This window comes from Aythya marila (genome assembly GCF_965140915.1).
Source record: "Aythya marila genome assembly, chromosome: 2".
NCBI lineage: Eukaryota > Metazoa > Chordata > Aves > Anseriformes > Anatidae > Aythya > Aythya marila.
In genome coordinates this window covers 84,224,330-84,247,980 of record NC_139043.1, presented here as the reverse complement: position 1 = coordinate 84,247,980, position 23,651 = coordinate 84,224,330, and the positions used below count along the sequence as shown (strand labels likewise).

Genomic DNA, 23,651 nt, shown 5'->3' with positions numbered 1-23,651 from the left:
GCTTGGATGAGAGAAATGTTTTCACCTGAGGTCCCTGCACAGTGTCTCTACAGCTGTGGGAATGGACTGAGTCGTTTCTCCTCCACTAATCAGCAGATAAGCTAGATTCTGAACATAGGAAAAAATCCACAAATTTTCAGAATCAAACTTTTTTTTTTTTCCTAAATTGAAATAATTTCTGTATCCCTCTAGGTGGAATCAGGGTGCTTTTTTTTTTTTTTTTTTTTCTCTTTGAAGTTTTTACTGCCTGCATCTTCATTAACATATTTATTATAATTAGATGATATATACTTAGTTAAAAAAAAAAAAAAAGCTTTTATTCTTGTGCATTTATTTCATAAAACTCAAAGCAAATACATTTGATGAATTGGTTCCTACAGATGAGCCGAATTTTCACCAAAACCTTTTTGTTCCCATTTTGTTATATTCATTCTTTTAACCTTTCTGCTATTCAGAGTTACTACAGGCAGAAGTCTTTCTGAGCACCGAGCTTTTATGATAAGTTCTGGCTGGGAACAATGCAAACGTTCCCTGTCAGCAGCAGGGTCTCAAGGAAAATTGAAGCCCTTCCAAAACACAAGTGGTGCTCTAAGAAATCACATTGTGTTGGCCAGACTGACGGCCACACTAAGTGAGCAGGGAATAAAAAGTTCACTGAATGGAGCCCTTAAACTCCACAAACCGGTAGGCAACAGGAGTAAAAAGTCAGTCCCACAGCGCTGTCATGCTGCAATTAAAGCCATGTTTGAAGTGTGTGACTGGGGAGCAGCCAGAAGTGATGGTGTTGGGGAGCAGGGCCCTTGCTGTACACAGAACTAAATGGGAACAGGCAGCATCAGCACGCCCATCGCTGGGAATGAACGTCGGCCCTGATCTCAGAGGTGTCTGGAGGTGAGCAAACAGTTTAATCTCATTTCTTCCCGGTTTAGCCTCTTTGCAGAGGCAGCCAATCGGGGAGCTATTTATTGCTAATTCTGATTACAGATATCCATCTGCTAGATGCTGGGCTAAACCCCCCAGCCGGGCATCGGCAAGAAGCTGCTGGGTTTGGTATCAATGGAGACATCTGCTTTGCACAAGGTTTTCTTGCAAGATTACAAGCACTCACTGCTCAGACACCTTTACACGTACCTTTGCTTTCCCTTCAATTCATACTCTTAATTTTAGAGATGTGTCTCATGCTCTGTCTCACCTCACACAGAAAACTTGCTTTCCTTTCAGACAGGCAGGCACTCCGTCCCTGGACCAGCTAAAGCTTCTCATATACCCCAGGCTCACTTCAAATTGCTGTGGGAGAAACCAAACGCCCTGTTTGGTTGGCTCGTGGGCTTTCTCCTACCTTCTCGCTGCCAGAGAGTTGTGCTGATAAGGAGCTTGAAAAGGGAGAAAGGCTACAGAGGAACCGTGGCACTGTGACAGCTCGGTGTACGCACGCACGATTGCTCCCCAAGTAATCTCTCGATGCCTTGCACAGAAACTATGTGCCTGGCATCTGCCTGCACGTGTTCAGCTGTCGGTGCTGTGCTTTTTCTGTTCATGAACTGCTCACAGTAAAGTGAGCTCTCCCTTCCGACCCAGAGCTCTGCAAACTGCCCTCCTCCCCCCCTCGGCCGGCAGCCCCTCGGCCAGAGGCAGGCTCCGGGCGCCTCTCTCCCCCCTCGACGAGCCCATCCCGGGCTCGGGGGCTCTCGGGGGCTGCCTCAGGGGGTCCCTCCGGCCCCAGGGGCTGGGGTCCCGCCGCTCCCTCTCCTCCGAGGCTCTCCCCGTCTTTTTGCTGCGCCTCCCCGGAGCAAATCGCTTTCCAGACGTGTCCCTGATGTCAGCGCGCTAAGCCCAAGCCCCAATCTGCTCCGAGAGATGCTGATCGGCTTACGGGCCGGGAGTTTGCTCGCCGCCCTTCCTAAACCCCAGACCTGCCTCCCAAACCCCTCTCCCCTCCCTCCCGGACCCGGAGGGATCCCCTCAGCGGCATGGCCCGGCTCGGGGGCGGCCGGCGAGCAGGGGGCGACGAGACCCCCCCCAGGCTCCGGGACGCCTAGACGGCGTGCCGGGGTGCCGGTGTCAGGGGTGTCGGCGACAGGGCTGTCGGTGACAGGGCTGTCGACATGGTGCTGCTGTCGGGGGCCGGGGGGCAGCTGGCCGGGGAGCGGGTCTGCCCCGCTCCGGGCTCCGGCAAGGAGCTGCCCGAGGCGGAGAGCGGCCCCGAGCAGGGGGCGGAGGGGGCTGCCGGCCAGGGGCAGGGCGACGAGGAGGAGGAGGAGGAAGAGGAAGAAGAAGAGGACTGCGAGGAGTACGAGGATTTCTCCGAGCTGCCCGACACCTGCAGCATCGCCTCGGACGACTCCTTCTACCCGCCGGGGGGGCTGGAGGACGAGGCGGAGGACAGCTGGTCCCTGGAGCAAGGCGACGGCGGCAGCCCCGAGGCGCTGAGCCTCTTCCGAGCCTGCTGCACCAACAACGCCGTGGTGCTCCGGGCACTCATCCGGCAGGGCCCCGAGGAGGAGGAGGTGCGGGAGACCGACCGCAACCGCCGGGTGAGCAGCCCGGCACGGCCCGGGGACGGGATTTGGGGGGCACGGGGGGGGAACCGCTCGGGTTTTGGGTCCGCAGCCCCGTGGGGTAACGATGAGGTGTGGGGGAGCCGAAATCCCGCACCGCCAGGGTGGGCAGCCCGCTGGGGGGCAAGGCTGCCCCTTAGGGATCTCTGCTTTAGGACCAAAGCTTCCCCTTCGCCATCCCGTCCCTCCCCTTGTCACATCGAGAATCTGGAAAACTGCTCCAAGCCTGCCTTCCCCTCTCTGCTTTGTGTTTATTTCTCTTCAGCTCTCCTAAAACTTTCAGCTTGCTCTCGGTTCCCAGGACGCCGGGGGCAGAGTTTGGGGAATTCCTGCTCTACAGTCAGACTTGGTGGAATTCACCTCCTATTCGCTTTGTAGCCTATTTTTGGATCTTGTGTCATTGCAATCTCTGTGATTTGGTTTTTGGCTGTTAGTTAGCTAACTGCAGGGCTGGAAGGGTGTTTCACTAAGTCAGAAAGTGAAAACTTTTATGGGAATGTGCAGCTGGGACACTTGAGTTACACAGAAAATTAGCAAGAGCAACTCCAATCACTTGTTTTTCTACCGTTTATATTGAAACTAACAAAACTAAGTAATTTTTATTTGTAATTTGCATAATTTACTTGCTGTTTGCATGAAGAATCTCCAAAAAATGTCTGTGACTACTCTGTAACAGGAAGATTTTGAAGGAAAGCATGAGTGATTTTAATTGGGCAAGTGACTTGCAGGTTTTGGCAACTTAAGAGGTCTTTGCATGGCAAATAAGACAATAATTTGGCTTGGGACCTGTTCAGAGATGGACTTTTCTTTGGTCTTAATTGTATTTACCTGTAGGATTTTTCCTACAAAGAATCTTTTGTTCCCTCATACAACTGTTTCAGCGATCCAATTCAGTCTATTTCTACAAAAGCTACCAATGCAACAAGTTGTATTAACACATGCAAGGGGCAGCCAACTATGCCATGGGGTCGGGAAGGAGCTGCAGAGTGTAGAAATGCTTTAGATCTACTTTTCTGCCAAAGGCAAGGTATAGTGCAGGTACACTCCTTGCTGGTATCACGTGAGATCCAAGCCTATGTTGTAGCAGGTCGTGAAAGCCCTGCTCAGGTCCCTCCATCCCATGCATGAGGCTCAGGCCTGTGCATGTGGTGCTGGCCTGGGCCTGAGCCCCACCCATGGCCACTGACCTCCATCGGCATGCGTTCATCAAGGCCTGAGAAATGTGTGGCAGTAGGGACAGTTCTGGCACAAAATGCCTGGAGCTGTCCCTTCGGGGACACTTTTGGTGGGAAAAAAAAATCAACAAAACCAATAAGTAAAATAAATTCTGGAATTCAGCGACTTCTGGAAGCCTCACTGGTGACATGGGGAATGTGAATTCAATCCTCCCTCTGCCTGAGGGGATAGGACCCCACACAGAAGTAACCTAAAGACAGCAATGCAGAGCATGGCAGTATGACTCTTTGGACTAATGAAAATGGGATGCTAGAAGCTGTTGGCCCCATGGCAGGACTCCTGGACCCTCTTTCAGGCCCTGTGTGGAGTCAGTCCATGAGCTGGCAGCCTGGTTAAACCACAGTGCATTCTCCATTGGGTTTAAATAAAATGTACAAGAAAACAGATTTCTCTTCCGATTTTGTGCATCTACTGCCAGTACTTTCCCCAGCCACTGCTGCTCAGAAAATCAGGGCAAATATATATTATTTTGCAAAAGAAAAGCCACATTTCTTGGGGAATTTTACCTGACAAAAGTTAAGTTTCTCTCAGCAATTTCTTTTTCCCATGGAATTTTTGCTTCTCTTAAATTTGCAAGTTATATAAAATCATCGCACGTTACACATAAACAAAACTTATTTGTACTGCCAAAAAGTAACTTAAGAAGCTACGTATCATATTCTGCATATTCTGCTTGTGCTGGATCCTTTTTTTTTTTTTTTTTTTAATTGCTCATATTTTCAATATTAGCTTGCAGAGTCTTCTTTTTGGCCAGGATGCTGTTTGTTTACAATGCTATCTTACATCTTACATTTATTGGAAAGCACCTTTAACATTGTTGGTTGTTTTTTTTTTTTTTTGTTGTTGTTGTTTTTTTACACTGGGAACAAATAAGGTGAGCTTTCATTTCTTCTGAAATGTTGTTTCTTTTCTGTGTGAGGCATGAGAAAGAAAACTTGAGAATTGAGGTGGTGAAGGGAAGGCTGTCCAACTGAGTAAAGTGACTATTTTCACATCTCTGATCTGATAACTTCTGTAATGTTTGTAGTGTGCAGTTGCATTTTCACATTTATTTTTTTCAAAATAATAAAAAAAAAAAAGTGTAATAAGTAACTGTAGTAAGACAAGGCCATATTTTGATTCCCAAAGTAATTAAACCTAAATCTCAAAATATAACATGAGGAAGAAACTTCCTAATGGTTAAAATCTTAAAATGAATTTGGGAGCAAACATCTGGAGTTTTGGCATTGTTTTGTTTTTAATTTTTGACCCCAACCCTGAAGTGATTCCATGTGTAAATTTAAGATTTGGAAGAAATTATTTCCAAAAATGCTAAGATCCAGAGGTAACCTTACTTCTTACATATTTTTTCTTGATCCTTTTATTGAAATACACCAATTGTCTGTTTTGAGTCTATTTTCCAAGTCTAAACGGTGACTTTTTGCAGGGTTTCTGCAGGAGCTGACTTTTCCCATGCTGGGTTTTTGAGCTGCAGGATCTCCCGCACAGGAACCACCTGTCAGGCACAGGCTTTCATTAAATTCACCTTCCTGCAGTAAAACAGACTTCGCTACACCCAATTTATTAGTCACCACATGTAGCCTGAAGACTGTCTCATTTTCATTGCCATGAAGAGAACAGCAGTTTGTACCATTGTCTGTGTATGTTCCCGAAATGCTTCATCCCTGCATCCTCTGCTGCCTGAGTGGGGAGTCCTGAAAGGCCTCCTTGATGGTGCCTCTTTCCTCGCCTTGGCAGGTCTCATATCAAAATATTTGGAAAACAATTATGACAACATATAATATACTAATTGCAGATCAGGCAGGATTGCCTCTCATTCCTTAATGTGTTTACCTGCTTCACATTGGCAGTATTTACTGTGTTTACCTGCCTCACACTGGCAGCATTGAGGGCTCTGCAAATATATATGAGAAGATAAAATCTTGGTTCCAGTGAAATCTCTTGACCTGAGTGGGACCAAAACACCATCCAGATAATGACAGTCTGGTGACAGACTTTTCACCAGGTGGTGTGGGGACTTCTCCTTACTGGCTACATTTTCAGGATTTCAGGTATTTCCATTTCATAAGTTTATCATAATATTAAATCCTGTCTGGAGACAAGGATTATGTATACTCAGAAAAAAAGAATTTCAAAATTTGGTATTACCTAACCACAAATGAGAGCCATGACAACAGAGAAGTCAATCAAGGAAGGGAGGAAAAGAAGGCAAAGAACATCCCCATGACAGATTTAAAATAATCACTGTTGCTTATCCTCAGAAAGGTTTTGTGTCAGCTACCAAAGTTGTATAATCTATTTTATTATGTATGCTGAAGGTCCATATTTTAGAGCTGATATATGTGTAAAAATGTTCTGTTGTAGTCTTCAGCTTTTCATTTTTACGTCAGTATTCAAGGGGTCTTTCACCCAGCTCCACACATAACCAGGAACCACTACTTGGAAACCAATTGGAATTAAACACCTTAATGTTGTAAGTACACCATTATACAGTGGAGATTGCATATTTGTGATCTTAGTTGCTCCCCTTTAAAAGGTGTGAAACAAAATAATATAGGTGGCTCAGCTTTTGAGCTCTTACTTCTCCTTTCGAAAATATTCTTAAACCCATCTAGGAGCACAGCTAATTTTTCTCATAAATGCTTCATAAAGGATGCTGTTAGTCTGTACTGCTCTGTAGCAGGTTGTGCTTTGAGGCATGATAGTTCTGTAGCTCTGTCATCAAACAGGCTTGAATCTGTTTGTTTGGCATTTCTCTCCTTTTTCTTTTGAAGGAAGAAAACAGTTTCCAAGGTTGTTGTTATTCTTTACAATCTAAGTTTCTTTTGATTTCCCCTCTCATTAGCAACTGATGTTAAGTAGAAAAAAAACAAAAGAATAAACACCTGGGGAGAGACAACAATGCTTCAAAAGCCTGGAAGTTGCTGTACTCAATAAGCAAAACAAGGTAGCAATGTACTGTCTAGACACCTACCTAAAAAGATTGTGAGAATGTGGGGTTGTGCCAGCCATGGCAATAAGTCCAGTGAAGTAGGAGCAGGAGAGAAGTTTCCCACTGGGGGTCTGCACCATGGTGCAGTGCATGAACTAGGAAGAAGGTTTCTGCTCATTCCTTCTCTGCTCTACAGAGAGCTGTGGATTTCTCCAGGGGGTGTTTCAAGGGTCTGTTATGCTTGTGCTCTGTTTGTTGTCCCCTCAAGCCACTGCTGAAGAGCCTCTCTCTGCTGGCTTTTGAGAGAGTTTACGGAGATTGCCCTCCTTGTCTGGGCACTGTGAACACCTCCTGAAGCAGATAGGGTGCATAGGAGGGAACCAGAGACTGACCCCCTGAATCGAATGGAGATGTTTCACAGAATGCAACCTAGATTTGGTTGCGAGTTTCTGGCTGTAAAAGGATGTTTCAGAATGGCATTGCTCACCTAGTCTCCTCGGTGGACTTGTAACAGCATTCAAGACATAAAACATTTATTTTTCTCCCTGCCTTGCACTGCCGACTGCTCCTCAGCAAGGCAAAACAGCCCACAGACTTTTGTGCCACCACAGCTAGACTGCCTCAGGTTTCCAAGCTAGTTTAGGTACTGTTACCCTTCACAGAGTTATGCACGGTGAGTACTCCATGGAGATGACACCTGAATTTACCTTTGCCAAAAGGCTGTACTTCTAGAACTGTGACTGGCTGAGGGGGACATGGAGCTAGTGGTTCCCAGTTCCTGGGCAAGAGGGTACTGGGCTTGATAAGGCTGTTCCAGAAAATCATGTATCACTAAAAGTGCCAGAACTTGTGTAATATGTAACGTGGTTGTTTGTTGTTTGTTCTGTCTACATGACGTGAACTTGTAGAAATGAGAAATTAGGACTGCAGTATTTTGCGGTGGGAGATAAAGTTCTCTGTCGCATACTACTTTCAGCTGTTGTGACACATGGTGTCTAAGTCATCCCATGTCAGAAAAATAAAAAAAATATGTCATCTGCTATGCTTGTGGGAAATTTTTCATATTTCCATAGGCAGTTTCAGTTCCCTCGTGTTCTCTCATGAAAGGTATTCTCATGGGAGGGATTGCATTGAAACTTAACATCATGACATTAAACCATAAAAGGGAATCTTTTAGGGTGGAATTAGTTTTAAAGAGACCCTAAAGGCAAAAGTACTGTAATTTAATCCTTCAAAATAGTACAGAAATATCCAAATACACCAAAAAAAGTCCCTGGGGATATTTACATATTTAAAAAGGAAGTGAGCGAGCAAAACAAAGCAAGGAATAGTAGATGGCAAAATACAGAAACAGCTCAAAGTGAATTGTGAACCCTTCAAATATTGTATTTGCAGCTCAAGCAAAGCCATCAAAAAGGAGTGGATAGACCATGGAAAATATGAAGTCATAGGCTAAGAGGGAATTTGTTGAACCAATCACAGCATGGACCAGCCTGATACAAATGGGCACTTGGAGGCATCATCAGGATAGTGTAGGCAGGTTAGATGACTGCCTGCCCTTGTTAGGTGACTAATGCCTTTCTAAATCTGGCACAGACACATATCCTTTAAAATAACGTAGAAGAGATATATACATGGAACGTTATTTCTGTGGAGTCAAGAGAACAGTTAATAAGGATTATGAGGGTGCTTAGAAATAAATAGAAACCCTTTGTCAGACCACTGTAAATGCATAATGAGACCCGCTGCATCCTCCACTCATTAAGCAGGTAGTAAGGCATGATTCGTACTTAGTGTCAAAAGCAGCATTCGCTAACAGATGCAACTTAGTGGAATTGATCGATTCAGATTTGAAGATGTCATCAACATGAGAAACTTGTACAAGTTTAATCTGGTTTCAAGCAATGCAGCTATTAAAGAAAACAGATGAAGAGCAGTTTCCTTGAAGAATTTTGACAAATTGTTTCTTGTAAAGTGGATTGAACAGGAGAGAGGATTTCAGCCGGGCAGTAGCCCAGAAGTAAAGGTCATAAAAATCCTTTGTTCCAATATAAGTGGTATTTCACATCAGTGTCTTAAGTATTTGGACTTGCAGAGCTCCTCAGTGACGATCCTGGTTACCCAGCTGAGCACAGGTTTACTCCAGATGTAATAAAGTATAGCTACATTAAGAGTGTAATGGTATTCTAATGAGACTGATTTCTGGGAGATTTGTCATTAATAATTATGACAGATTTATAATAATGTTTTCAGTAGAACATGTCTGTAACACGGATAAGAAATGTAACCTTACTAAGCCTTACTGCATTTCTCCAGTACAGCCTTTCAGGTTTATTTTACTGTGCACAACGTGACACTGTTAATTTCCTCATCCTTTAGGAAATGCAAGTTCATATTCTTGACAGGGGACTATGGAGGAATTACTCTAGAAAGAATACCAACACTAATTTTTTCACTTACATGCTCCTAAGTTCCTTTCCCTGAAATTTTGTTGAGGCATAAACTGCTTTCCAAATTTCAGGATTTAGATAAATGTCAAGTTCTTGTAGTTTGCTATTTGCTATTATAAAAGTGCTATTTGGAAGGAATGCATAGGTATTATAGATATCTATGCAACTTCAGACAAAAGTTCCTTTTGTTGCTGAAACTGAAAAAAAAAAAAAAAAAAAAAAAAGTAGGTCTAAAAGAACAGGCAGAAAGAAAGAGGCAAAGGGAAAAAGGAGCTCAGAAAAATCCATTAAGAACAATTGTCTTTAGAAAATTCTGTTTTAAATCCTATAATAAAGGATATGGAAAAAGATAGTGATATTGCTCTCCTCCTTGCTTATGGTGGGGCTAAAGACTCCAACACAAAAGACTTAGATTTTTAACTGAAGCCTGATAAAGGACAAGAAATCTATAGAAGCATCCTGGGACATGAAATAGAAGGTTATTTTTCCTTTTGGCTGTCTATCCTAGCTGTCATATATCGTCTTGTAGCAGGAAACGAACAATTCTTAATAATTTCTTCCTGGTTCTGTTTTGCCTCCTTTCAATTTAAGTATTGTAGTTCTGTTTTTCAGCTCCATAGAAAGTCTTGCACAGATCATTAGTAGTGTCAAAGGTGCCTTAAAAGGGACTTCGCTTTGGACTGAGAAACCTCAGAGGAAGCATCAAATTTTCTTAATGCTTCCAGCATAAAATCAAATCTGTGACAGAGTTTGTGTGTCCTGAAACATGTCAGAGATGTTCAGTCCTTCTCAAAGAGCAAAAAGGCAGGAAGTTTTTCGAGGGATGGCCATCAACTTTCAGTAATGATTCACCTCTAGGAATAAAACAACCAAAAAACTTGAAGCTCAAGAACTATATGAAGATGTTTAAGAGGAGTGTTTTAAAGAACTTGCATGTGGGATATAGACAGTGTGGCTGCTGCAAATTCAGCATCAAAAGTTCAGAAGTAGGGGGCATCTTCCACTAGTACAAAACTATACAAAAATTCACATTCCCCAAAGCATTCGGTTGCTGTTCTTGCTGCCTTAGGTTTTCTGTGCCATGTGTATTTTCATTAATAGATTTTTTTTTTTCAAAGAGGATAAGACCAAAATGAAATGAAGCTGGAGGTCTGTACTGTTTTGTAGTGGCATTAAAACATTCATTTTTGAGCCATTCATTCAGTTTCAGTGAGCACTGACATATCTAAAGAATGTGTGACTGTATGGAGAATCCCCTTGTTTTGATTCCAGCAACTCTACTGATACCTGGCATACTAAAATGTAAACTAGTGGAAGTGATTTGTCTCTGAGCAATGTTGTTCTTCTACATTCCTCTGCCTTCCTCAATGACTAAGATATCTAATGTAGATTATAAGAGTTTTTAGTTTTCAGTAACACTTCTCTATGTGTCTAAGATAGCACAAATGCTTGACCATAAGGGTATTTCAGATCTTTGGACAAGGAGTGCTCCTCCTCACTTTTCAGACCTCAAGCCTGACCTGAAACAAAGTGCATGGCAATACCATCTTTCATAAAAAAAAAAAAAAAAAAAAAAAAAGTGGAAGTTAAACAAGATGTCACTGTTAAGAAGCATCTACTCATTCCGAAAAACTGGGTCCTGTTGGGTTTCAGTAGGCTATAGGAGCTTCAAGTACACTGGGAAAGGATGTGGATACAAGAGTCCAAAAATTCCAGAATTTAACTTTGAGCTAAGTACCAGTGGGTCCTTGTACACTAAGGTTTTTGGTCTTGAGGCATGACATCTAAAGAGGAAAAATAAATGCTTCCATCTCAGGCATTGGATTCAGAGTTTTCTGCTAAATGAAACAGCATGGGAGCAATGGATATAGGTAAAGGCTGAGGGTAACAACAGTTTCTCATTCCACATCTTTCAGAGTCACTGAGAGTTTAGTTTTGAGTTATCTTCATGTCCATTGCTCCCAGTAGTATTGGAAGTAGTGATTTGGGTTTTGGCTTCTGAAGGACCACTGTCACCACTGCCATGTTGAAGGGAAGAGCTGGGCATCCCTCCCAGCAGGAGGCTCTTACAGCCTTTCCTTCTGCTAGTACACTTCTCAGAGATGTGAGATGTGTTTGTTTTCCACTCAGTTTGGCTTATCTCTGGGTTTCAGGGGCCATTTCAAAATGGTTTTGAAATATGTATGTGCCTCTTTTGCAAGTGGCACAGGAATTGCTTTTTTTTTTTTTTTTTCCATAATAATTTTAGTCATGTGATCTTCTGTATGTGCTTGGGAATAATATAAACTGTGAAAATAAATACTGAAAAATGTTGAACAAGGAATACAATCAAAATACCTATTTGTATCTATTCAGACATTTCAGCAGGTACTATTACATTCAAAATCTGTCCTACTGTTCAAGAAGTCGTATGCTGGAAGATAAAAAAACCAAAGCCCTGTTATACATAGTGGTAATAACTACTGTGCAACAGAGACCAGCAAAGACCAAATCAGGTAATTTATCACAGTACTGTCCTATGTGAGTAGGACTTCATTTTCAGAGAGATTCAATAGTAACTCTTGCATTACTTTACAGGTGTTGGTTGCTTAGAGCCAGATGAGCTTAATGCATATCAGGTTTATTTTAAATTACATTTCATTAAAACACAATTTTCTTCCTCTACAGAAAAGTGATATGTGATCATTAAGTAAAAATCACTGCTAATTTTGCAATGAAGATTGATTTGGAAAGAGTTGGCAGCATTTTAATGTAGAGGGACACATTCCATAAGCACAGGCTGTGTGATTGTGGCCAAAGGAGATGGTCTCTGGCACTGGAGGATGTGTCCAGCCCAGCTCACGTCCACCTTGCCCAGGGTCAGCCCCTCTGGAACGGGCCAACAGTGTCCACACATTTAGCACTTGGACGAGACCCAAGTGGTTCTCCTAGTTTGTCATTTATTTCAGGCTTTTCAACAAATGGCTAACTATTTTTCTGTGCGTTCTTCCTGTTGTACTGTGGAGTCAAATATAGCTGCACAAATGCCACTTACTAAAAACTGCTGGTAGTTTTTAAAATAGAAATCAAAATCTCTGGAGTATGTGCAAGCCATGAGGAACTCTTACTGGCTTTATTGGAGACAGGAGTTGTCCTTTAATGCTTTCATAAATAAGGCTGCTCTCAGAAGGTTATATTATTAAATTATTTAAAATGCTATGCCACATAGATATGGATTTATTCATCTCGAAGGGTTCCGCCATTAAAAACAAAACCAAAATCCCTCCAACCTGGGCTAAGTATAATTTTGTTTCATGCCCAGAATATTACAATAAGAAATAATTAAGTACCATATGAAGGGAATGGTTGTCACAGAGTCTGTAGTTGCACATCTGGCAGCAAATTAGCAATTCAAATCGCAGCCACTATGGGAAAAACCCACAATGTGGAAATAGTTCCCATTTTTCAATTCTATTATTTTCTATTATGTCTGTTAAATTCCATGGGGAGTAATTTGAAAGCAAGCTGATTCAAAATGGGAATGACTCACTGTCAGGCTTTTGTTGCTTCATGCATTTCGGATGTATAATGTTTCGAGCCTGACCCCGTAATACTTGGGTGGCTGATCTGGTGATATGTTAAAACCCTCTCACATATGTGCTAGGTTTTTGCTTTTGTTTTTGTTTCTTTGTCTTTTGCCTCTCTGTACATGAGGGCCTGTCTTTGAAACAGCCCTTAAGTAGGCAAGCACTGATGCTGAGACCTGCCAGCCACCGCCACTGCCCAAAATGAGGCCCTGGAGGGAAGTTTGGTCAGTATTGCTACTAGAGGGGCAGGCTGGCACGTGAGCTGTTGTTATTAGTTTTATGAAGAGGAAAACTGGCAAGTAATTGAATACATTCATAATGCTTGAAAAAAATAAAAGGAGGACTTTGGCATTTTTCTAGAAAACCTAGTAGGTATCTTGCTATTTGTAGCTCCTGCGAAAAAATCTTGGCATGCCATTTGCTTGGGAAACGGGAAGACCAGCCATGTACTCATAAAAGTGCCTTTAGGCATGGATGGAAGAAAAGCAAAGCAAAACCAGCACCAGCCCATGTTGAGCTGCTGTCCTCTGGCCGCTGACTTAGGGGAGGGCTGAATCTTCCTGGCCATCTGCCTCTCCTGTACGGGAAGGATGCTGCTACCAGTTTTGCTTTGCTTTGTTTTGCTGCTTCTGGCATTGGTGGTGTTTTCTCCTGCTGCCACATGGGCTGTGGGCATTTCTCAGCCAGAAATATTCTTCCTCATGAAGGTACAACAGGGTTAGCCATGTGCAAAGGTATTCCTGAGCATAATTGCTTGTGGCATAGGACCCCTAATTGAGAACTAGGTACTTCATAATCGTGTTAGCGCCTTACCTGAGCTAAAATAACCTGTGTGCAGCTGGCTGAATTCAGGTGTCTCAATGCATTTACAACACTCATCTCCACACAAGTTCCCTTGAAGTGCACTGGATCCATGACATAAATGTGAAAAACTCCCTGAGAAAGCGAAGTAATTTGATGTGACAGACAAGAGCTGCCTCACCAGTCATACCTGTTACAAGAAATGTAGCTGCCTGGAGACTTTGAAAAAGTTGCTTTTGAATTTTAAAAATACAAGCAGATACCGCAGGCCTTTACTGCCATACATTACCTCCCAATCATCCTGTTAGTGATACGACGTGAATCAAATTGAAATATTTAATGCTAAACAGAGACACTTTAGAAGCAGTAAGGCATATGAGGTTTCCAGGAAAAAAAAGGAGGAAAACAATGAATGAAGGAGGGAGACATGGTGAATGAACGTCAGCCTTTCTCTTAAAATTTATCACCCAAATTGTTCTTCTCTGAGATGCAGGATTGTGAAATGTCTTTCACTCGCTATTGCCGTTTTATCTTCTGCAAGCACTTTTAGATTGACCCAGTTTATGCTTATGGCAGGCAGTGCAGCTGATTTATGAGCAGAGCTCCCTGTGCAAGGAGCCTCCCAGCAGGACTGCCTACAGGTTGGTGCCCAAGGAGCAGCGCTGTTTTCATGTGCAGCTTTGAGATTGTTGCAGTACGTTTCATGGACTGCATGCATTCAGTGAACAGATCTCCCTCCAAGGATTTGAATTCAAATAAGAAAGGAAAAATTTGCCTGGAGGTTTCTAGCAAGGTGATGCTGCTTCTCTACTTCTCATATGTCAGGTCTAGCACTTTGTTCTTGCTGTCCATAAAACTCCCAAATGACCTGACCTTAGATGAGGTCTGAAACAAGAAACTGCAACATTCAGTTAGCAACTGTAAACCATCTAAGTAAATTAGCTTTTACTCATCAAAGAAAGAAAAGAAAAAAAAATACAACAACATGTAGCTTCTGAAATTGTGACAAAGATGCTTTGCCTGATGAGCTGCAGGTGGAAGCTTGACCACATGGCCATACTTGTTCATATTTTTTTGTTTCTATTTCATTTCATTTCTGTAAAAAATAGCCTTTCTCATCTGTGAAAGTGAAGGAAGATCTGAACAAGCTTTCCTTTTGTTTTTACCACAGTGCAGTTTTGCTGCACAGACCTAAGTCACCTTAATTCCTGTTGAATTAAAAATAAAAGCCAGTGGAAACTGAGCTTCACAGCCTATCTCCATATCAAAATGTTTCTAAAGAGTAATGAAAATTTTAGTAGACTTGATAGGGAAACTAGAAATGACTTAGATATTTAATTATAAAGTCTCTGAAAAGATTTTAAATCTCTGTAAGTTTACTGGTGTTTTCGTTCTTAAGTGATTGTTTAGGCCAGAGACTTCTGATGCAGAAAGCCACATGCTGATGAAGTTCCTCGTGCCACAAACAATTTACTATGAACCAATGAAGATATATGGAAGGTAAAATGCTATTAAATCAGTAATTTTTAAATCTAGCTGTGAAAACTATTCTACTTGTTCATGAGCTTAAAAAAGAGAAGGAAATTGTAAGATGTCAGTTTTCTGACAGAGGCATGACCTTGATATTTCCTCCCTGAGCTTTGTAATCCAGCTGAGTATAATGAGTTAGCACACAATTTTTAACAGAAAAACAAACAACAACAACAAAACATGTCTGACTTAAAAATAGAAACAATCATATCCTGCAAACAGTGCTTTCTTTGGAATCAGCAAGGTGCACACTGCCTTCTGTTTACTGCTCCTGTATGAGTCATTGCCATTGTGTGGCTGATACCCTCTCATGTACTTCCTGAGGTGTGGAAGGGGCTTTTGGGTCTCATTCAGTAGTGCTGGCACGAGAGTGGTGGACTTCTGTGGGGAGTTTTAAGTTCTCTGTCAAATGCAGGGTCTGGAGGTTTAGAAGGCTACAAAGTGTACACGTCCCTTCTTACCTTTTCAGGACTGGAAGTGTTAGCTGTACATTTATTTTCTTTGGAAAAGAAGTGGGAAAGTCAGTCCTAGGAAATGAGACATTTGGCATCAGATGATAAAACACACATTAGAAAAATAATAATTAAAAAGAAACAGAAAACATCACCACCAAAACCAAAAGCAACAGAAAATGCAGACCTTAATGCATTAAATTCAGAGATTATGGTTGAAGAAACAGCATAGATGTGGATTTGGTGGCAGTGAAGGACAGTGCTTGTGGCTCCCATGGGTCCTGAGGTCCAACAGAACAGCAAGCTTGGGGGCAATGCCTTGTGCTGTTGGTGTGCCCCGGCTCAGCTCTGTGGGGAGATCAGGGAGGCTGGATTTACACAGAGCATTTCAAGGATGCTCAGAGGGGTCTGCTGTGGAAGGAGGATGGTAAATGGTCCACACACTCAGTTATGGCAATGTGACAAGGAGCCAAGTGCTAAACAGGTGCAGAACAAAATATTTACCATTTAGCATCTTTCTTGTGGTATATTTAATCATCAAGCAAACCTGGAAATGCCACTCTTCTGGTTTTATTCAGCCTACTGCAAAATTATTTGCTTTGTCCACAAGTGTGACCTTTGAGTAATTGCTAAAAGGATGAGGGCTAACTTTATAAAAATGACTGTTATTCATTTATAGTGTAGAAATGTCAGTTAGGTTGCTTGTTTTTTGTTGTTATCTTCAGAATAATGTATATAATTAGGCTGCAGGACTGAAAATTTACATTAGGAATGTCATGCGTCACTTCTAACTAAATGCCAAATTTATAATAATAGAATCATGGAATGGCTTGGGTTGGGAGAGACCTTAAATATCATCTAGTTCCAACACCCTATAATATTTAGTCTCACCTCTATATGTTATCTTCCTTTCAGACACAGAAATACCTCTTCATCCCACTGTTTTATTCTCACTATTCCTGTTTACTGCTAACCCTCCTATGGGCATCCAATTGTTGGAGAGTTTCTTTATCACACTCTCCATCTTTATGAAATAGAAAAATCGCCCAGATGTTAATGGAATCATTTTTACAATATTTCTTCAAGGAAAATGTGTTTCTTTGTTCCCATTTCCTAGTCCAGCGCTGTGGAGTTGGGCACCACAAAAATGAAGAAAATTGTGTTTCCAGGCCGTCTCTGCACTGGTTTAATGGCTTAGCGTCTCCAAGCAACCAAATCCATTTCCACCAGAGGTCCTCATTTACCATATCAGGATCTCAGCAGTTGTGGGTATACCTTTGTTTATACCTTTAGCAGAAAAACACTTCCAGTTTTCTGCGCTTGCCAGCCGTTTTGCTAAGATGGAGCTCTCTAACAGCAACAGATCAGCCCTGACAGCCTGTGCGACCTCGATGCAGTACGATGGGAACTATCCTTCTGCTGTACAAATCCTGGGAAGCAGCGCACAGAGCTGATGGATGTGCAGGCCCATTTGTTAATCTCTAATTTTTTCAAGACATGAACAGTTATGGCTGCAGCCAAATGTGTAGTTAGATGAAAGTGCGAGCCCAATAATTGCTATGATGTTTGGCAAACACTGAATGTAATAACGCGTTGTTATAAGATTTAATAAGACGAACGTACTGTTCTTGTGAACAGTAATAGCTAACACAAACTGAGATGGAGTGCATCGGGTAGCCAGCCAATATTTTTCTGTATCCTGTTATTTTATATAAAGGTATTCATTTGCTGATCTTCAGATTGAGAGATTGGAAAGCTTTTGTGGTGAGTCATGGGGATAAAACTATGTTTATTTTCTTTTGAAAGCTCTGTGCTGCTTTGAAGCCAGCTAGGCAAAACTATTTTTCTTTTGTTTGCTTGGTTTTATTTGTTTGTTTTGGTTTTGTTTTGTTTTTAGTGTGTAGTTTCTGACTGCGTATTGAAAATTCTCTGTAAGACAGAAATCTTTTCTCCAAGGACCTGGAGCATCATTCAAAAGACCCTTAGTGTGTCTAGATACTGCTCTCATTAGTGAGCCACTAGCAGGAAAAATACCAACACTGCCCTGAAGTACCCAAAGACCCTGTGTCACTCCAGTGTAATTCTTCAGTTGTTGTGTCAAGCTCACTGCAAACAGCTCTGAAAAACTCTGTCAGATATGTTTGATGTATACTGCTTTATTTATCTGTTTGTTTATTTATTTATTTATTTGGTAGCAGGTTTCTTTTCAGCAAGAGGTGTAATTTTCTTTGGAATACTGTGTTTTAAATGTTTACTATTTCTCTTATAGGCACAAGTCCTTAAGAGGTAGGTTGCTTATATGAATTCCTGGAGTCCTGACCCAAATATTTTCCAGTTTTATAGAGCAGAAGAAAAACAGTTTCTGGATTGTTTGACTGAAAGAGTATTCCATAAAGTGGATATACTCTATTAATGATTTAGCAGTCCTTTATATAGGCAGGTCATCTTTAGTAATTCTAGGTATTTGAATATAAATATGAAATTACTCCTCCGTCTTTTTTTTTTTTTTTTTTTGTAGTTAATTTTGTCTTCTTTTTTCAAATCCAACAATGTATCAATGATCAGTTCCCTCCCTACATATCTTTATTATATAGGTAAATGAGGTGTACTCATAACATGATGAGAGCCTTAGGTCCAGACACAGAGGCAGAAGACACTTTCCTGCCTTTATGGCATGAAACTAGACACTCAGCTGAGATGGATGGCGTGGCCACAGGCTTTGATAAGAGGAAGAACTGCACAAATGGCAGGTAGAACTTCACTCAGCTCTTGACGCTAAGTAGTGACATACAGTTCAAATGTGTAATGCTTTGGCTTATTCAACTCCAGCTGCAGTACTGTAGTTGACTTAAGACAGGTAAGGTCTTCATGCTAGTGTCTCACTTGGATACTATAAATACAATTTTCCCCTTAATAGAGCTGTTTGCTCATGTATTGATACTGATTACAGCTGCAGTGAATGATGAATCCTTACGCAGCCTATTGAGATACTGAGAAATTTAAAATTGGACTGTATATTAATAAACAAACAAATAAATGAAAAGCTGCCTAAAAGCCATCCTCTTCGAGATTAAAATAAATAAATAAATTGAATCTACAAAAAATGGCCAGCTACTAGAGGTAAAAATGTCCCTTCTGAATTCGATGTCATGGCGCATGTTTGCTCAAATAAAAAGTCAAGCCAAGCTTCTTGCAGGTAAGCATAATTGTGGACCAGCCTGTTCCCTAAGCACAGTGCTAAACAAATGTAAGGCTACTTGCTAGGGCTTGAAAGCCAGTAGCAACAGTGCTCTTGATCTAGCCAAGTACTTGTCTCTGATTTTTCAAAAATACCATCCTGCCTTTTGTTAAAGCAGATGCATTTCTCCTAGGGTGGTGCCGAACCTACAGGTTCCTTACTGGGTTTCCATTCCAGTGGCTGTATGCATCAGTTACTGTATTTATTAAATAGCAGAACAGTAGCTGGATGGTTTAATAGCGGGAGTCCTTGCTCTCTAACCAGTCATGAATGTTACAGAGTTGTCAGTGCTTGATAGTGTAAATCACAAGAGCACAATTTTCTTTGCCCTCCATCAAAGCGTTTTCGTTATGGAGATTGGTCTGTGCCTCTATGTGAAGTTTGAGTTGAGACACACATGTGCATCCCACAGCCACACTGTGTGGGAGCTGGCATGCAAGACAAGTAAGGTGCAAGACAGCTGAGAGCTGACAAGCCTGATTTATATCATCCTGATTTATATCAAGCTCTTTCTTAACAAGGTTTGGGTCTGGTGTGATTCCACTATGAGATGGTTCAGAGAAATATAGGCCAAATTAATTTACAGAAGTTGGAGGAAAGGAATTGAAATTTCATGGGAAGTCTTTCCCAATATGACTACAGGAGCTCACTGCCACAAGAGGGTGCTTGCAAACTCATCACTGGCAGCGTCTCTTCAGAGAGCTCCACAATGAAAATGCACTGCACTAGGGCCTTCAAAATGTTTTTTATAGGAGAGGGAGATTAGAAACAATGATAGATTATGAGGGAGGAGAAAGTTGTGCATTTATTTATCACCCAGTGTCAAATTTAAAGTTATTGTTTTCAGACAAAGATTTTATGAATCATTATTTTTGGAGAGATCTCCCCCTCTCCCCCAAAAAAACAACATCCTATGCATTCAAACACTGTGTAGCCTCTTGCAACAGATCTAGGTTAGAGGCAGCGTGTGTCTGAAAGAACATAACAGCAAGAAAAATGCATCTATTGAACACATAGAAGAAGAGCTGAATGATAAGCCTTAAAGACAAGGGAAGTATTTTGTGACAGTTATGTTAGTGCACAAAATGTGTTTCACATTGCTTCTGAATATCCACATTGATAATACGATAATATGATAATAATATAATATGAATATTATATTTATAAAATGGTGCAAACTCTTCTTTTTAATTTTAAATGCGTGTGAATGGATGAAAGGATGTGTGTGTGTATATTTGTGTGTGTGTGTTTAGAGGCCAGAAGAGAAACGAACAGTAGCATTCATAAGGCCCAAGACATGGAGTTCAGATCTAAACTGATTTCTGCACATTCCTAAATTTACTGTGCTGAGAGAGGACACTGGACTGAAGTCACATCAGGTCTGGGTTATGGTGTTAGATGATCTGTCTTTCATTTTGTTTAGATCTTAGGTCTTTTGCCTTTTTAGGGGAAAAAAATGCTTCAATAGTGTAATTGATAGGAAGATAATTATTATAACTCTATATTTTGAAGTCACTGAAAATTGAGAGATCCCCCAAAATGGTTTCTATGCACTTATTTCCATAGTAAGTCTGATGCTTATGACAATCTTGTTTTACTTTCAGTGGTTCCCAGGCTCCCTGCAGCTTTGCACAGCATCGGCAGGAGCAGTCAAAGCTCCCAGCCAAACTTATTCATGGGGGGAAGTGTTCAGTGCTGCCCTGTCTTAAATCCATCACTCGTTGGAAACAACAGTTCTGAGCAAGGCTTCCTAACCTGCCGTTCATTTTAGGAACCAGAAATACTTTATCCTTGTTTACAGGACTGTTTACAGCCCTTGGAAGCCTTGCTAAACATTGCATAGGAAGAAGGTGAAAGACAAAGAATGTGAAATTGAGATCAGCTCACCATTCACTGGGGCAGGATCCCTGTTAAAATGAAGTCCATCATTTACATTGTTTTCTGAAGTCAGACCTCTTGCTTCTGCCTTATAAATCTCTCTTCCCTTACTTTACTGCTGGAGAAGACTGATCTGTGTCTAGCACAAGCACTGAAAAGCAGACACAGCAAGGAGGAACGTACAAATTTGGCTGCCATGTATCCTGCATTATTACTGTCAACACCACCAAAACATAGCACTAAAATTTGACAGTATTAACACTGATTACTATGTGCTATAAAACAGTAAAGCTGGGATTAGTAAGGTTGCATTATTTGTCAGGGATCATCACTTCTTAGTAGTTGTACCTAACATAATGGTCAAAATAAACTGAAAATGTGAAATGTAACCTGATCAAAATAGTGTTACTTCCCCCGCCATCTCCCCACAGTATATTTTGTCCTTTACAGCCAGGCCCTCGAAAGCAGAAGGCAGAACTTTTCCCCAGAAGCAGAATCCTGGTCTGTTTTCAGTGGTATTGAACCCAGAGATAGCTTCCTATTAATGTATGGCTAATGGAAATAAACTAGCCTAAGGCAACTGCTAGATGGACTGTCCATTAATTTTAAGTACATTTCATTTTTATTAAACACCATTTCCCTAAAGTTTCCTTACATATTCCTTTTCTAAAATTGCACCTTGTTTACTTCTGCTGTGAATGTGTCACATACATTGCTTAATTTTGCATTGATCTTAATACATTGAAAGTAACTTTTGTTTTCAGTTGTATAACAATAATCCCAGTTCCCTCTCTTTCCACATAAATTTCTTTATGATCTTTATAGGTTCTGCTCCACAAGCCTACAGTCACCAGCAGTGGCATTTCTCCTACCTGATGGAACTTAAGGCTGATCAGTATATTTCTAATATAGTCTCACCAGCTGTCACTGTAAAATTGTATATTGATTTCACAACATTTTTTTATTTATCATGAGTGTGTATACCTGCTAACATCTTGAACAAATAAATTATCTACATATATATATGTAGATAAACTTGTATCTATTTCAAGGGAAGCACATTAAAATTCCTAACTCAGGTGCCCAAAAGTTAAAGTATTCCTGAGTTTGGAAAACTCAGAAGAATAAACAAAGAAACTACAAGAAAACATTTTTCATGCAGTAACATGATTCTGATTGCTTCTGTTTTAAGAATAATCATCAAGTGTCATCTGACCCCACAACAAAACATCTAGCAATGCGATCCACTTCCCCTGCAACTCAGCTGTGCCCCTCAGATCTTTTTATTTATGCAGGGCTGTTTCTACTCCTGAATGCACTCTGCTCTTGGCCTTCTGCAGCAAAGAGGATGATAAAAAGGACGAAAGGGATAAAAATGGCCCTGCTTCTGCTCCACGCACTACAGCAGTCAGGATGGCGAGGTACTAGCAAGCACCGGCTGTTGGTCAGGTTATACAACCAAAAAATGCCTTCTGTACTGCAGCAGCTCTCCAGTCCTTTACACACAGCATGATTTGGGGAAAGTGCATGCAGAAGATGGCAAGGATAAAGGAGTGCTTTGCAGACTGAGAGAAGAAGTGGCCCTCTGTGTCTGAGCCTCGCTTAGGAGATGAAGTGTGGTGAAGGGCTCCTGTGCAACCAGCTTGCCTCAAGGGAAGGTCACGAGAACTTCCTGCAGGAGTGAGAAGGAAAAAGGATTGCTACTTTCTGTGTAGCAGTCCTGTTTTCATCTCATTGAGTTCATTTTTCTTGTATGCCCCTTAGATCCTCAAGAAGCAGCTTCCCAAGGCTTCTGCCAGCTGCTGGTATTGCTAGTAACACCGAGACCAGTTCAAACTGTACATGTTGTTGAAAAAGAGACATCACACGGCTTTAATTGCCCACTCTTTTTACTTGATTCATTACACAAGTGGTTTTATTGGTTGTGTAATGCAAGCTTTTGCAAGTTCATTCAAAAATGAACTTTCCTGAAACTATTCTTAGAGGTGATTACCGAGATTTAGATTAGACGAGGTTAAGTAAAGACCTTTGCAAAGATGATACGTACGCTAAACTATACGTTTACTTAAAGACATGTAGCGTGACTGATACAAGGGGGGGTTATTGCATAAGTGACATAAAACATATCCCACAAAATGGAGGGGGAAAACTGTGGTTCGTCATCTTCCTGTCTGAAGACCAGCCTGTGTTTGTTTCTCCTGGAGTAGGATTTGCAGTGTAACATAAATCTGTTTGTAATGCCCTGAAGCAAAGGTGGCATTTTTGTGCCTTTCATGTTCAGCTGCTGGAATGGATAGGGTCCTTCAAGTTTGCTTTTGGGTACAAAGTGCTGCTGTAGGCTGCTGTGTTCCTCTGCAGATCACGGGGTTTTGCATGCCGCTGCATCACTTCATGCAGGAATACTCTCCCTGCTTTTGTCTCATTGCTTTCCTCTGTGGAAACAACATCTCCCCAGGCCAGGTGTCTGGGGTTTTGTCCAAACAACGGTTGGACAAAAATCATTGAAATTCCTGATTTTTTTCCTCCAGTTTCCAAATATAAATGTGTATATGACTAAGCTGTAACAGTTCTTTCCCTCAAAGGTCAGCCTGAATTATTTTGTGCAGATAATGTTGAAGCTTATGCGCCTGATGGATTTCTGTAGCACATAAACACCACTTGTCATGGGACTGATGACCTGAATAATTACCTCATCTCAGTCACCACTGACATAATCAACTAAACCAATTACACTACAAGCTCAAGCCACTTACAAAAGTTTCTCAGGTTGTTTTATATGGACAGGAAGTTTTCATGCATTGTACACAAATTAGTATATAGCCAATAGTGATGCTCAGCACTAAATTTTACTCTTCGCTAGTATGTAAATGTGTAGTTTCCCTGTTAACTCAAGCTCCAAACAGTTGCAGAGTATTTAACGGAGATCCAAATTTCTCTCAGATAATTTTGGGAGATTTCTTTCTTAGACTGATTGTTTTGCTTTATCTAATTAAAAAGAGATACACTTTAA

At 41.4% G+C, this 23,651-nt stretch overlaps 1 protein-coding gene across 1 annotated transcript in view; it reads left to right on the top strand.

Annotated features, from left to right (window-relative positions):
- Positions 1 to 2,105: 2,105 nt before the first annotated feature.
- ANKRD33B (ankyrin repeat domain 33B) overlaps positions 2,106 to 23,651 on the top strand; it is a gene marked incomplete at its 5' end in the record, with an annotated part of 38,713 nt that continues 17,167 nt past the window's right edge. Inside the window, one exon of the mRNA XM_082752332.1 lies at positions 2,106 to 2,534. Within this exon, the coding sequence (XP_082608458.1) occupies positions 2,106 to 2,534 (429 nt within the window). The remainder of the gene's footprint in view (positions 2,535 to 23,651) is intronic.